The sequence below is a fragment of the Bombina bombina genome, chromosome 1 (assembly GCF_027579735.1).
Source record: "Bombina bombina isolate aBomBom1 chromosome 1, aBomBom1.pri, whole genome shotgun sequence".
Taxonomy (NCBI): domain Eukaryota; kingdom Metazoa; phylum Chordata; class Amphibia; order Anura; family Bombinatoridae; genus Bombina; species Bombina bombina.
In genome coordinates, this window is record NC_069499.1 from 1,060,490,900 (window position 1) to 1,060,506,023 (window position 15,124).

At 34.8% G+C, this 15,124-nt stretch overlaps 1 protein-coding gene across 1 annotated transcript in view; it reads left to right on the forward strand.

The window, feature by feature from the left end:
- PREX1 (phosphatidylinositol-3,4,5-trisphosphate dependent Rac exchange factor 1) overlaps nt 1–15,124 on the forward strand; it is a 631,853-nt gene that overhangs the window by 527,379 nt on the left and 89,350 nt on the right. Inside the window, exon 27 of the mRNA XM_053690087.1 lies at nt 10,640–10,728. Coding sequence (XP_053546062.1) covers nt 10,640–10,728 — 89 coding nt within the window. The remainder of the gene's footprint in view (nt 1–10,639; nt 10,729–15,124) is intronic.

Genomic DNA, 15,124 nt, shown 5'->3' on the forward strand with positions numbered 1-15,124 from the left:
TGTTGAAGCAGCAGCAATGCATTATTGTTAGCTAACAGAATGCACTGGGTGAGCCAATAACATGGGGCATGTATGTGCAATCAGCAACTCCTGAGTCTACCTAGGTATCCCTTTCAACAACAGAAATCAAGAGAACAAAACAAAATTACCTGGAAGTAATCACATGAACAATTTTATTTTACCTCAACATTTCTTCAGTTCACCAAAGTAAGTGTTCTGCGAGCAGTTATCCTTCAGCTACTGTCATCTGCAGGGTGAAAAAAAAACAATAGCAGCCAATCGGCATCAGTTCCCACTTTGCTTTACTGTGATTATCTGAGATTTCACCATCATCTTGCCAAATTTCATTTGAAACTTCCATAAACTGAGGATGACTAGCATCCTGTTTGGGTGCTTAAAGACCTCTTACAGAGGGATGTGGCTACTGAGGACATTTTGAGGTTATGTGTTATTTTCTAGTCCGCTTTTGACAGATATGCTGCATCACTTTCAAGTAGTTCAGTATTTGGGTAACATGTCCCTTTAAATCCACAACTTATCCTATGGACTTTACTAGACAAAAATATGTTTTTTCCTTACTCTTGGAATTCCCTCTTTGTTCTCTCAGATAATTTGAGGCTGTAAAGTTTTTGGTTATGGGCACAGTATATGAAAATGCATCAGTAAGTTTCCCCTCCTACATACAATAATTAAATTAGTGCTGGCTTAAAGGGATAGTAAAGTCCAAATTAAACTTTCCTGATTCAGATAGGGCATGCAATTTTAAACAATTTTCTAATTTACTTTTATCATCAAATTTGCTTTGTTCTCGTGTTATTCTTTTTAAAAGCTAAACCTAGATAGGCTCATATGCTAATTTCTAAGCCGGTAATTACAGAGGTAAAAAGTATATTTCTATAACTGTGTTGGTTATGCAAAACTGGGTAATGGTAAATAAAGGGATTATCTATATTTTTAAACAATAAAATTTTTGGTGTTTAGTATCCCTTTAACATACACTTAAATGGACAGTTAAGTGAAAATTAGATATTCATGATTTAGACAGAGCATTACATTTTAAACAACTTTCCAATTTACTTCTATTATTTTAATTGCTTCCTTCTCTTGTTATCCTTTGCTGAAAGGTTTATCTAGGTAAGCTCAGGAGCAGAAAATAATTTAGGTTCTAGCTGCTGATTGGTGGCTGCATATATATATATATATATACCGATTGTCATTGGCTCACCCATTTGTTCAGTTAGAAGCCAGTAGTGCATTGCTGCTCCTTCAACAAATGATACCAAGAGAATGAAGCACATTTTAACTCAGAAGGTTTTATCCCTGTTGTCTGTTACTCTGTTTATTAAAGACCGCAGAATTTATCAATGCATTTCTCCCAAAATTGAGCCTATAAATCTGCATACAACTGAACTATCTGCTTTATTAATGCAAAGTGTGCCTAAAAATGTAAAAGTATGAACATACATTCCTCTCACTTTGTTCGCGTTCGTCAAGGTGCACCGATGCGTTTAAAAAAGGATTACATTTGCTAGTTTTAGTCGCATTTCCTAGAGTCCACCTAAGCATTATGCCCAGTTACCAATTTATCATATTTTTTTTTTTGTGCTTTTGGAGAATGCAAATTTCTCCTACAAAAACACACATAGTTCTCCATAGGTACTGTGGAGAACAGCATTAGAAATCATCGTTTGAGTTAGTGTCGTGTTCACATCTATTTCTGATGGAGTACTTTCTGATTCTAGCAGGTCTATCTTTGGCTAGATACATATGCCAAAAATAAAATGCAAAACTGCCCCAAATCCCACCAAAAATTCTATTAACAATTTGAATGTGTTATGGTTATATAGGGTCATTATATTGACAAAGTTAAAGTAAAAAATTTATTGAGGTAACACACCAAAATTAATGCGAAAATTTGCCCCATGTAAAATGCAAATGTAATAGATTACTTGAAAAGGGCACAAAATACTACCTAAGAAAACATGGGTTTGAAATGATAAATCAGGAGAATTTTCTTTTTTCGCATGGAGAAATTCATCATAATTCACGCCAGCTTGCCTTCCAAACAACGCAAATTAATAAATCACCAAAAATGTGATTTACTAGCTGGTCATTTTTCTTGAGCTCTGTATTTTAGATTCATATATCTATTTTTAATCTAATTTAAATAAATGTTAAAATAATTTGATTTTCCCAAGGGTGTTTTCCTTTATGGCCGTTAGCAAATTATACATTTTCCTGTAAATTACTGCACAATGGTTTTCCCCTTTAATTTTACAAAGAGTTGGTAGTATGGAAATATCATTCATTTTATTGATTTGTTGGAAGTATTTAATTGATTTATTTGGGGTTTTATTTTACATCTTTAACTATAAGTTAACAAGAGCCTAAAGAGTGCTTAAAATGCCTTTGTCTCTGTCCTCTACATACTAGAACTGCAGAATTGAATTTAAAGGGACACTGAACCCAAATGTTTTCTTTTGTGATTCAGATAAAGCATGCAATTTTAAGCAACTTTCTAATTTACTCCTATTAGCAAATGTTATTCATTCTCTTGGTATCTTTATTTGAAAAGCAAGAATGTAAGTTTAGATGCCGGCCCATTTTTGGTGAACAACCTGGGTTGTTCTTGCTGATTGGTGGATAAATGCATCCACCAAAAAAACAAGTGCTGCCCAGGGTGCTGGACTTTCTTTTTCAAATAAAGATAGCAAGAGAACAAAGAAAAATTGATAATAGGAGTAAATTAGAAAGTTGCTTAAAATAGCATGCTCTATCTGAATCACAACAGAAAAAAATTTGGGTTCAGTATTCCTTTAAGGTTGGTGGGGATGTCAGACAGAGATATTTAGCTTGTTCATGCTGTTATATCTTAAGCCAGAGTGTTTCAGTTCCGGTCTTCAAGTTCCCCTTTACTGTGTCCATGAGTAATTTCCCAACCTGAGCACTAACTCAGTCACAGAGGTGGAGTAAAAGGGACACTAATGTAAAAATTAAACTTTCATGATTCAGATAGAGCATGCAGTATTAAGCAGTGACGTCAGAGGCTGGTGAGGCACTAGATATGATACGCCGGAGAAACACATGTACAGAGGGCTGCAAGTACCCCCAACAGGGCAGGTTTAAATGATAGCTGAACCAGTGCACAGGTGACATAATCAGGTGATGGGTGAGAGCAAGTACCACTGAGTTACTGATCAGCTGATTACTTCACCTGTGCACTGATTCAGCTATAATGAAAACCTGGCCTGTTGGGGGTACTTGAGGACCATTGTTGAGAAACACTGCACTAAAGCACCAGCTCATTGGAAATGTATTGATTACCTGGAGAATAAAGCACACATACTCTGCTCACTGACACCCACACACACTCTGCTCACATACACACTCACACAATTCTGTGGCACAGTGCCAGTTACTAAGCAATTAGAATGATACACAATCTCTTTTCTATACTTACTACTGTATTGTAAAAATAGAAATAATTTACCATACAAGTTTTACACAAAGGACAAGTTATCAATACTGCCAACATAGCTGCTGCAATATGATGTTCAAGAAACGCGCGTGCACATCCCACTTAGGTATGCTTTTCAACAAAGGATACCAAAAGAATGAAGTACGTAATAATAAAAGTAAAATAGAAAGTTTATTTATTTTGTGCAATTTCTATCTGAATGATGGAAATATAATTATGACTTTCATGTTCCTTTCAAAAACTAATTTGATTTGCTGACATGGGGCCAGTAACAGTTGATGCTAATTCTCAAAATATAAATAACTAGAAAAGTCTATTAAAATAGCATGCTCTACCTCAATCATGAAAGTTTAATTTTAAATGTCTCCCTTTGACTATGTGTTTAACCAGTTACTTTACAGTGGCATTATTTCTAAAAACATTTAACTGCAATAATTACATATATTTTTTAAATGACTCATTATCTCCTTTTAATTAATATATACTTGTATTAAAGCAGCACATATTAAAAACACAATGCAACCGCTTTCAATTGATTTGTGAATTACAAGTTAACAGCAGTCTTTAAATAAATGGAGACACAGAGAAAAATAAAGAGATACTGCATCCTCTGACTGAACAGACATAACATATATGGAGTTTGTACCTAATTAAATCAAATAACCATGAAAAAGGGAGGCTTAGAAATATTCAATGTCAAAAACTTTAATTTAAATAATGTGGACACTACACACTTAGCTTCAAACTCTGGGTTTTAAATTATGGATTTAAGTTTGAATTGACCCTTTGACTTCCTGTCAGTATTGGGTTATGCTCACTTACTGCCCCCCCCCCCCCCTGTTAATGAGCTGTATCTGAACACAATGTGTGAATCACAAGAGATGTAGAATACTACTTTACTCTTCTGCTTGGTGTCATCTGTTCTTAGGTTACCCCAGCTTCCAGTTGTCACATGACCCTGCTCACTGCATCCTCCTTCTGATTATTCTATACAGCCTTCACTTGCTAGGAGGCATCAAGAGGGGTGCCTCCTATTGGTCCCAATTTTTGCTGCTAATATATTGACAGAACACAGGTGGCGCTGCAGCACAGCTTTTCCTTTGACCCATGTACTGCAATGGAGAGAAGCGTTCCTGTACCTGCCTCTCCATAGCATTACATGGGGGAAAATATTTTTTTTTGGACTTTTTTTTTTTTTTTTAATTAAAATTTAATTAAGCTTTGGCCACATATGGAAGGGTAGGCACTGCCTCCCCTGCCTCCTATGAGTGCACGTCCCTGGTATTAAGTGACTTTCCAATTTAAATCCGTTAAAAAAATTGTGCAGTCTTTTTAAGGCAACAGTTCCTACTGAGCATGTGCAAAAGTTCTGTGATTGGCTGGTGGCTGTCACATGATACAGGGACAGTAAATTAAAGGGACATTCCGGTCAAAATTTAAATGCACGCAGATGAATTAATCTTTGAATAGGAACATATTTACAATATACATGTATAGGCAAAAGGCTTCTAGTAAAAGGTCTAACTGTTTTAATGTTAGCATTTTTCTGTGCATGTGAAGTATAGCTAGATATTCTAAGTGCTCCAGCATTTAGAATACTGCAGCTGCTCAGTGCACCAGTGGGGCTTGTATCATTACCAGTTGGAACAAGCACCTCTGAGCAAGTGCTGTGCTTAAAATGCTGGTGCACAGTACATACTTTAATACACGTTTGAAGCAGCTATAGCTTTTATTAGAAGCATTTTTGCTAATACATGTATATTACAAAAATGCTTCTATTTAAAACTGAAATGCATCCATGTGAATTCCAATTTTGGCTGAAATGTCCCTTTTCAAGGTAATAAGTAAGTACTTTTGTGTTGTCTTCTTTTGAACAACAGGCCAATAATGTGAGAGCAGGGCTTGTCAGTCATTCTGGACTAACAAGTCTGAGATTGTCTGAGGTCCGCAACCTCTGAGGATGCCAACACGTTAAGAAGCAGAGGTTGTACAACCGCTGCTTTGTAACTTTCAGTTGCAGGCTCGCATGAGTAAGTCTTCTCCAAAATGGCCCTGAAGCTGATTATGCAGCTTCATAAATGGGGTCCTTAATTAACTGTAGTTGAGCAACAGTTTTTTGTATATAGATAGATGGATGGATAGATAGATGAGTGAGAGAGATACAGATATACATAAACTCATTTACCTTCACTACATATTGTTCAATATAATATTTAACCGTCTAAACAAGTAATATTAAAATATATTTGCTTTATTCAACAGACAATTAAATATTTTTAAATCAGCGTTACACAGAAACAATATTTTTTTTCTTCTTCTGTGCAAAACATGGAAAACTAAATAGTCTGATCTGCCATTAAAATATGTTTAGACGTCATAATTAGATACATAAAAATATTCTTAGTTGAAGGGTTATGGTTGCACCTATAGGATTGCTAAAAAAAATGTAATCGCAAAGGTCAAAGATTTGGTCAGAAGATCACAGTGACATTTGGGAGGAGACAGGCAGATGCAATCAATGCCTGATGATGAAGCAGAAAATGAAGTGTTACTTTGCCTTTTATTATTTAGTGATTTGACATGGGAGTATTAATTATACGCTTTATCGGCTGTGAAATACACTTGCTGGTTTAACATGCGTGGCAGACACTGACTGAGTCACTGTAATAGCCCATATAGTGTGACAGGTAGTCCATAATATTGCTCATATGTACCTTCCAACCTTATTGTTTGTAAATAATTAATTTATTTATGCATATATATATATATATATATATATATATATACACACACATCTGAAATGACTACATTGCAATAGGATCTGTATACCAAATTAGGGCTAGATTACAAGTGGAGCGCAAATATTGTTTTTGTGAAAGAGATATTTGCGCTTCACTGAATAATACCAGCGCATGCCAATGTACGCTGGTATTACAAGTTAGCCGCAATGCTAATGCTCTTGAGAGAGCGCTTCCATAGGCTCCAATGGCAGCCTTGTTCTCATGCGGTGAGTCACGGCATGAGAACTAGCACAGAGAAGGGGGGAAGTCGTGCAGCAATGGCAGCAAAGTGTGAATATATATGTATATGTTTATGTATTTGTTAATATGTGTATATACATATATATGTATGTGTTAATATGTTTATATACATATATATGTATGTGTTAATATGTTTATATACATATATATGTATGTGCTAATATGTTTATATACATATATATGTATGTGCTAATATGTTTATATACATATATATGTATGTGTTAATATGTTTATATACATATATATGTATGTGTTAATATGTTTATATACATATATATGTATGTGCTAATATGTTTATATACATATATATGTATGTGTTAATATGTTTATATACATATATATGTATGTGCTAATATGTTTATATACATATATATGTATGTGTTAATATGTTTATATACATATATATGTATGTGTTAATATGTTTATATACATACGGTATATATGTATGTGTTAATATGTTTATATACATATATATATATGTGTTAATATGTTTATATACATATATATGTATGTGTTAATATGTTTATATACATACGGTATATATGTATGTGTTAATATGTTTATATACATATATATGTATGTGCTAATATGTTTATATACATATATATGTATGTGTTAATATGTTTATATACATATATATGTATGTGTTAATATGTTTATATACATACGGTATATATGTATGTGTTAATATGTTTATATACATATATATATATATGTGTTAATATGTTTATATACATATATATGTATGTGTTAATATGTTTATATACATACGGTATATATGTATGTGTTAATATGTTTATATATATATATATGTGTTAATATGTTTATATACATATATATATGTGTGTTAATATGTTTATATACATATATATGTATGTGTTAATATGTTTATATACATATATATGTATGTGTTAATATGTTTATATACATATATATGTATGTGTTAATATGTTTATATACATACGGTATATATGTATGTGTTAATATGTTTATATACATATATATATATGTGTTAATATGTTTATATACATATATATATATATGTGTTAATATGTTTATATACATATATATGTATGTGTTAATATGTTTATATACATACGGTATATATGTATGTGTTAATATGTTTATATACATATATATGTATGTGTTAATATGTTTATATACATATATATATATATATATGTGTTAATATGTTTATATACATATATATGTATGTGTTAATATGTTTATATACACATATTAACACATAAATATATATGTACAGTATATAAGCATATACATATATATTTACAGGGAACACACCGTTCCCCTAGACTGCAATGTAAAGGCTCTTTTTAGTGCATTTTTTTTCTAAAACCCTACAGCTGCTGACTTTAGCCCCCCAAAACTGCTAAGTGCAGTTTCTTTACTTAAAACTAAAGATGCTACTATGTTTATTTTTTAGTAAAGTATATTACACTTGATTTTGGGGGCATTTGGTGATCATTAAAATTAACCAGAGATCTGATTAATGGCTGGTTATTTATTGCGCGCCCGCAAATGGGCAAATTTGACCGTTTGCGGGTGCGTGATAAATTACCGCTCCACTTGTAATCTAGTCCTAAATCTTTTATAATTATTTTAAATTGTAATTTTGTTAGCACCATTCGCAATGCTCTGCAGTCCTTGGACACGCCCTTTTGAGTACTTATATTGCACTTATCAAGCAATCACTGTGCAGCTTATAGGACAATCAGGATTCTCAATACATTCCAGCCACTCTCGGTCAGTTAGTGATGGGCGAATGTTACTAAAAATTCAAAATTTAAAACAAATTTTGATACATTTGTTCGTTCGAACCGAATTTCGAATGTTTATATAACATTCTATTTTCGTATTTTCATTTTCGAATTTTTCAATAAAATTCGAAAATATTCTTTTGAATAATAGAATGTTTAGCTATGTATTCATTCAATTTCGAAATGTAATATTCGAATTCGAATGTCACATTCGAATGCGAATGTAAGATTCATTTTGAAATAATATTTCTAGTCTACAACTGTTTAATAAATGTAATATTCAAATTCAAATGCTACATTTGAATTCGAAATAGTATTTCTAGTCTAATACTGAGTTTTTTAAAGGTAATATTCGAATGTGACATTCGAATTTGAATGTAACATTCAAATTCAAAATAGTATTTCTAGTCTACAACTGTTTAATAAATGTAATTTTCGAATTTTAATGTAATATTCAAATTCAAAATAGTATTTCTAGTCTACAACTGTTTAATAAATGTAATATTTCTAGTCTAATACTGTGTTTTATAAATGTAATATTTGAATGTGACATTCGAATTTGAAATAGTATTTCTAGTCTAATACTGTTTTTTATAAATGTAATATTCGAATTTGAATGTGGCATTCGAATTCTAAATAGTATTTCTAGTCTACAACTGTGTTTTATAAATTTAATATTCAAATTTAAATGTGACATTCGAATGTCACATTCGAATTCGAAAGTGACATTCGAAAACTGTAAATAACATTCGATAATAGAATTTTTAAGAATATTTGTTCTTATCAACATTCTATTATGTAAATCGAATTTCTACAATAACATTTGTTCTAACATTCAAATTTGAATATAAACACATTCACTTATCCCTACTGTCAGTGAAAAAACTACGAGTTTTAGATTTAAATCAAAAGAATAGCATTGCAGAGCTGAAGTTTAATCTACCTTTAAGATGGATATTAACTGTTGTTTTTTTTTTTTTGTCAAAATTAACTTTCTGATATCTGCCATGTATTACAGATGTGCAAAAATTAGTTTTTTTCGGTAGGGAAATGAATGCTGAAAATGGCAGCTATCTGTGACTTTTAACTTATTTTGGTGGTGGATTTAGTAGAATAACCCTATAACACACTATACACAGGCTATTTGCAGTATTTGTTTCCCTAGTGAATGCCAAAAAACAAATTTTTGCACATCCATACTATGTAATATATGTTTCAAATACAGCTCTCTATATACATGCAAGGACAGCACAGCATAAAAAGAATCCCCTATAATATATACCTAATTTTATAACATATGTAGTATACACAGCATTTAGTTTTGCTTTGATGTTAAGGCATGATTTATAACTGGCATCTTTGCAGCTCATTATGTGAATAAGCAGATCACAGCTGATTTCATTGCATGTTTGAAACAAATATTTCTGGTCAAAGGGCGGTCTAGTTCTGTCATCATATTTCAGCTAACCTACCCATTCTTCTTTGTAGGCTTACACTTTTCTACAGCAGATCTTTTTCAGAAATGCTGAAATATGGGAGTTGCAGTTTGCTTTGTTAGATATTTCACTACAGCTGTCAAAAATCCCAGTTGTATAGAAAGTTAAAAACTCAAGCATGTAGCATGTTCGCAAAATAAAAACGCTATAGCACACATTACTTGAGAGTATTCTTCATCCCAATAGTTTTCTTTGAATATCATATATCATTAATATGTGCAATAATGGAATACACTTAAATATCTACGCTATCTGATGTGTGGCCTAATGATCATATTGCTTTAGTAATTTAGAGCTGTGCAGCTTTTTTTTAAAATGTATTTTCTGTTCATTTTTAACCATTTATTAAACCTAGCAACAGTAAAATCAAGCATATTGCTTATTTAGCTATGTTTTAAAAAACTTCCCTGGCATGATAAACTGTAAAGTGAATCCTGCAACAGAATATGTGAAAGGTGAACAAGCATACATTGTTTTGTACCTTAACTGTATATAAATGAACTCTGGCATGTGACCTTTTAAGACTATGCACAAATAAAGCATAATTTAATTTAGTAAAGCCAAGAAACCAAATTCCCTTCAATTTGGTTTCTCGGCTTTAGTAAATTAAATTATTTGTATCAGAAACTACTGACAGATGTGCTCTTGGTTACAGTAAAATAGAATTGCACTTCGGATTACTTTGGTTAGTGCTGGCACTGCCAACATAAGTCAGAGCTTCTGTCAATCTAGGAATTGCTAAATTCACCAACGAATGGACAGGTGCGTTCCTTGCCAAACACATTCCTTTTTATGATTTAAAATATAAAGACGTGACCTTTGACTTTTACATTGTTTTTTTTCCAGTGAATGTAACAGCAATCGAGATTCAGTCCTGTCATATACAAGTGTTCGAAGCAACAGCTCCTACCTGGGCAGCGACGAAATGGGCTCTGGTGAGTTGCTATAATTAACTCAAGTCATTTCTATTTGGTATTAGATTATATTTAGAGTGTGTATTGGAGAGACAGTTCATATTATAAGTAGATCACCACTATAAAAATGCCTGTCTCATATCTTGTAATAAGCTTTCACAGCTTGTAATGAAAGGACTTTTTGAAGCCGCTATCAGTACAGTTATCCAATTACAGCAGGGGTGACCTGTACTGCCAGGCTTAAATGAAACTTGCGTTATACAGAAACCAGTAAACCATACCATGTCGTATTGCTCCCCAGAAAACAGAAGGCTGGATAAAGTTTGTGATACTCTTTATTAGTCTTTCTGTAAAAAACACCAGTTAATCTTCTGTATTTTAATATTTTACATCCCATTCATCAACCCCTTTACTGCTGGGACTTTCAGAGAAAAACTTGCCCAAAATACCGGAGAATATTTAGCATTTTTGCTTTTACTCCATTTAAATAGAAATAGAGCTTTTTTTTTAATTTTATTTACCTGTCAAAGCTATAAATATAATTTTTTTAAGTAGACAACTCAGGGTATTAATCTAGGCCCATTTTTGTATATTTCATGCCACCATTTCACCGCCAAATGCAAACAAATAATAAAAAAAAGAGTTAACTTTTTAACAAACTTTGGGTTTCTCACTGAAATTATTTACATAATGTTTGTGCAATCATGGCCCAAATGGTTGTAAAAGCCTCTCTTTGTTTAAAAATAGCAGACGTATACACTCACCGGCCACTTTATTAGGTACACCTTGCTAGTACCGGGTTGGACCTCTCTTTGCCTTCAGAAATGCCTCAGTTATTTGTGGCATAGATTCAACAAGATGTTGGAAACATTCCTCAGACATTTTGGTTATTGACATAATAGCATCACGCAGTTGCTGCAGATTTGTTGGCTGCACATTCATGATGCAAATCTATCATTCCATCACATCCCAAAGGTGCTCTATTGGATTGAGTTATAGATGATTTGAGCTTTGTGACATGGTGCATTATCTTGCTGGAAGTAGTCATCAGAAGATGGGTAGACTGTAGTCATAAAGGGATGGTCATGGTCAGCAACAATACTCCGGTAGGCCGTAGCATTTAAACAATGCTCAATTGGTACTAACGGGCCCAAAGTGTGCCAAGAAAATATCCCCCACACCATTACACCACCACCACCAGCAGCCTGAACCGTTGATACATGGCAGGATAGATCCATGATTTCATGTTGCTTACGCCAAATTCTGACCCTACCATCTGAATGACACAGCTGAAATCGAGACTCATCAGACCAGGCAACATTTTTCTGATCTTCTATTGTCCAATTTTGCTGAGTCTGCGAATTGTAGCATCAGTTTCCTGTTCTTAGCTGACAGGAGTGGCACCCAGTGTGGTCTTCTGCTGCTGTAGCCCATCTGCTTCTAGGTTCGATGTGTTGTGCATTCAGAGATGGTATTCTGCATACCTTAGTTGTAAAGAGTTGGTATTTGAGTTACTGTTGCCTTTCTATCATCTCGAACCAGTCTGCCCATTCTCCTCTGACATCAACAAGGCACTGTTGTCCACACAATTGCCCCTCACTGGATATTTTCTCTTTTTTGGACCATTCTCTGTAAACCCTAGAGATGGTTGTGCGTGAAAATCCGAGTAGATCAGCAGTTTTTTAAATACTCAGACCAGTCCGTCTGGCACCAACAACCATGCCACGTTCAAAGTCACTTACATCCCCTATCTTCCTCATTCTGATGGTCGGTTTAAACTTCAGCAATTCGTCTTCACCATGTCTAGATGTCTAAATGCATTGAATTGCTGCCATGTGATTTGCTGATTAGCAATTTGTGTTACCAAGCAATTAAACAGGTGTACCCAATAAAGTGGCCAGTGAGTATATATGGCTTTGCCATTGATTTTTGGTAATTAATAGGCTGCTAATTGCAGCTGTGCACCACATTTCTATTATTCCCAGCAGTGAAAGGGTTAATTAGGTAGCTTGTAAGGTTAATTTTAGCTTTAGTGTAGAGATTACCCTCCCAACTGACACTTCCCACCCCCTGATCCCTCCCAAAAAGCTATTTTTCCTCCCTTTACCCCCCCCCCCATACACACACTGGTCACTCCCATCTTAGGTACTGGCAGACAGTCTGCCAATATGAAAATTTAAGGCTTTTTTATTATTAAATATTTTTAATTTATTTTTATATTTTCTGCAGTGTAGGATCCCCCTTACCCTCCAACCTCCATGATCCCCCCAACAGCTCTCTAGCCTCCCCCTCTAACTAGTGCCCCCCATCTTAGATACTGGCAGTTGTCTGCCAGTACCTATAAAACACACTTTTTTGTGTTTTTCCCCCTCTGTTTTCTGTAGTGTAGCGGTCTCCCCCCCTCCCTCGATCATTACTTAGGGACCCCCCACCCCACCTTTTGTAGTGTAGCTCCCGAGTCCCCATCCCTCCCTTTATTTATTATTTTTTGTGTCATCCCACTTCTGCCACCTAACTCCCCCCTCCGCTGCTGGACCTCCTGCCAGCACAGCAAAGGATCGTTACAGATGGTGACACACACAGTATCACCATCTGTATTGATCTGGCATCTGCCCTCATATGGAACCGGAGCACCTATCATGCAGAAGTTCCATATGCGGGCAGATACCTGGAGCTCAGGAACTCCAGCTCTCGGCTGTAACGTAACAGTCGAGACTGCTGGCACTTCTTGAAGCTCTGTTTATATATACGTCCGATTGGGTGATGGAGTTCATTTATGCTCTTAAATAAAAATACACAGTATTTGTTCTTCATATTATCATGTCTATTTGAAGTTTATTTGTCTTATTTTGTCAAATTATATATACTTGACTGTAAGGTGCATTTAGCTCTGGAGGCTTAAGAAGAGCTATGAAGCTTTATAAATTAGATCACTTACATATAGGGTTGACAGCCCTGCTCCACAAAAATACTGGACAACCTGTAGGTTACTATGACTAGGCACTGGGGGCTGGTGGGGTCATGCAATGGCTTCCCTCTGAGAACTCTACCTTAGGCCCAGCTGTTGAACCCACCATGCACACACACAGGTGATTTAACACCCACATGACTGCCAGTAACACTTGTATTACCCTTTGTGGCTACTAAGGGCTAGATTTATCAAAGCTGAGGCGTACAGGGGCACGTATACGCGCCCCTGTACGCCTCAGCTCGCCTGTGGCGGGGCGAAATTACCCGCAGGTAATCAACATTACACAATTTCTTTCATGTAATTAGCAAGAGTCCATGAGCTAGTGACGTATGGGATATACATTCCTACCAGGAGGGGCAAAGTTTCCCAAACCTCAAAATGCCTATAAATACACCCCTCACCACACCCACAAATCAGTTTTACAAACTTTGCCTCCTATGGAGGTGGTGAAGTAAGTTTGTGCTAGATTCTACGTTGATATGCGCTCCGCAGCAGGTTGGAGCCCGGTTTTCCTCTCAGCGTGCAGTGAATGTCAGAGGGATGTGAGGAGAGTATTGCCTGTTTGAATTCAATGATCTCCTTCTACGGGGTCTATTTCATAGGTTCTCTGTTATCGGTCGTAGAGATTCATCTCTTACCTCCCTTTTCAGATCGACGATATACTCTTATATATACCATTACCTCTACTGATTCTCGTTTCAGTACTGGTTTGGCTTTCTACTACATGTAGATGAGTGTCCTGGGGTAAGTAAGTCTTATTTTCTGTGACACTCTAAGCTATGGTTGGGCACTTTTATATAAAGTTCTAAATATATGTATTCAAACATTTATTTGCCTTGACTCAGGATGTTCAAACGTTCCTTATTTCAGACAGTCAGTTTCATTATTTGGGATAATGCATATGAATAAATCATTTTTTTTCTTACCTTAAAATTTGACTTTTTTCCCTGTGGGCTGTTAGGCTCGCGGGGGCTGAAAATGCTTCATTTTATTGCGTCATTCTTGGCGCGGACTTTTTTGGCGCAATTTTTTTTTCTGTTTCCGGCGTCATACGTGTCGCTGGAAGTTGCGTCATTTTTTTGACTTTTTTTGCGCCAAAAGTGTCGGTGTTCCGGATGTGGCGGAAAAAATATGGGCGTCACTTTTGTCTCCACATTATTTAAGTCTCATTAATTATTGCTTCTGGTTGCTAGAAGCTTGCTCACTAGCATTTTTTTCCCATTCCTGAAACTGTCATTTAAGGAATTTGATCAATTTTGCTTTATATGTTGTTCTTTCTATTACATATTGCAAGATGTCTACGTTTGGCCCTGAGTCAGAAGCCACTTCTGGAAAAATGCGTAACTGAGTTTCAGTTCTACCAAAGCTAAGTTCATTTATTTTAAATGTTATAAATGTTTATCTTTAGCTATGGTTTGTAATACGTTTTTATGATATACTTTTACA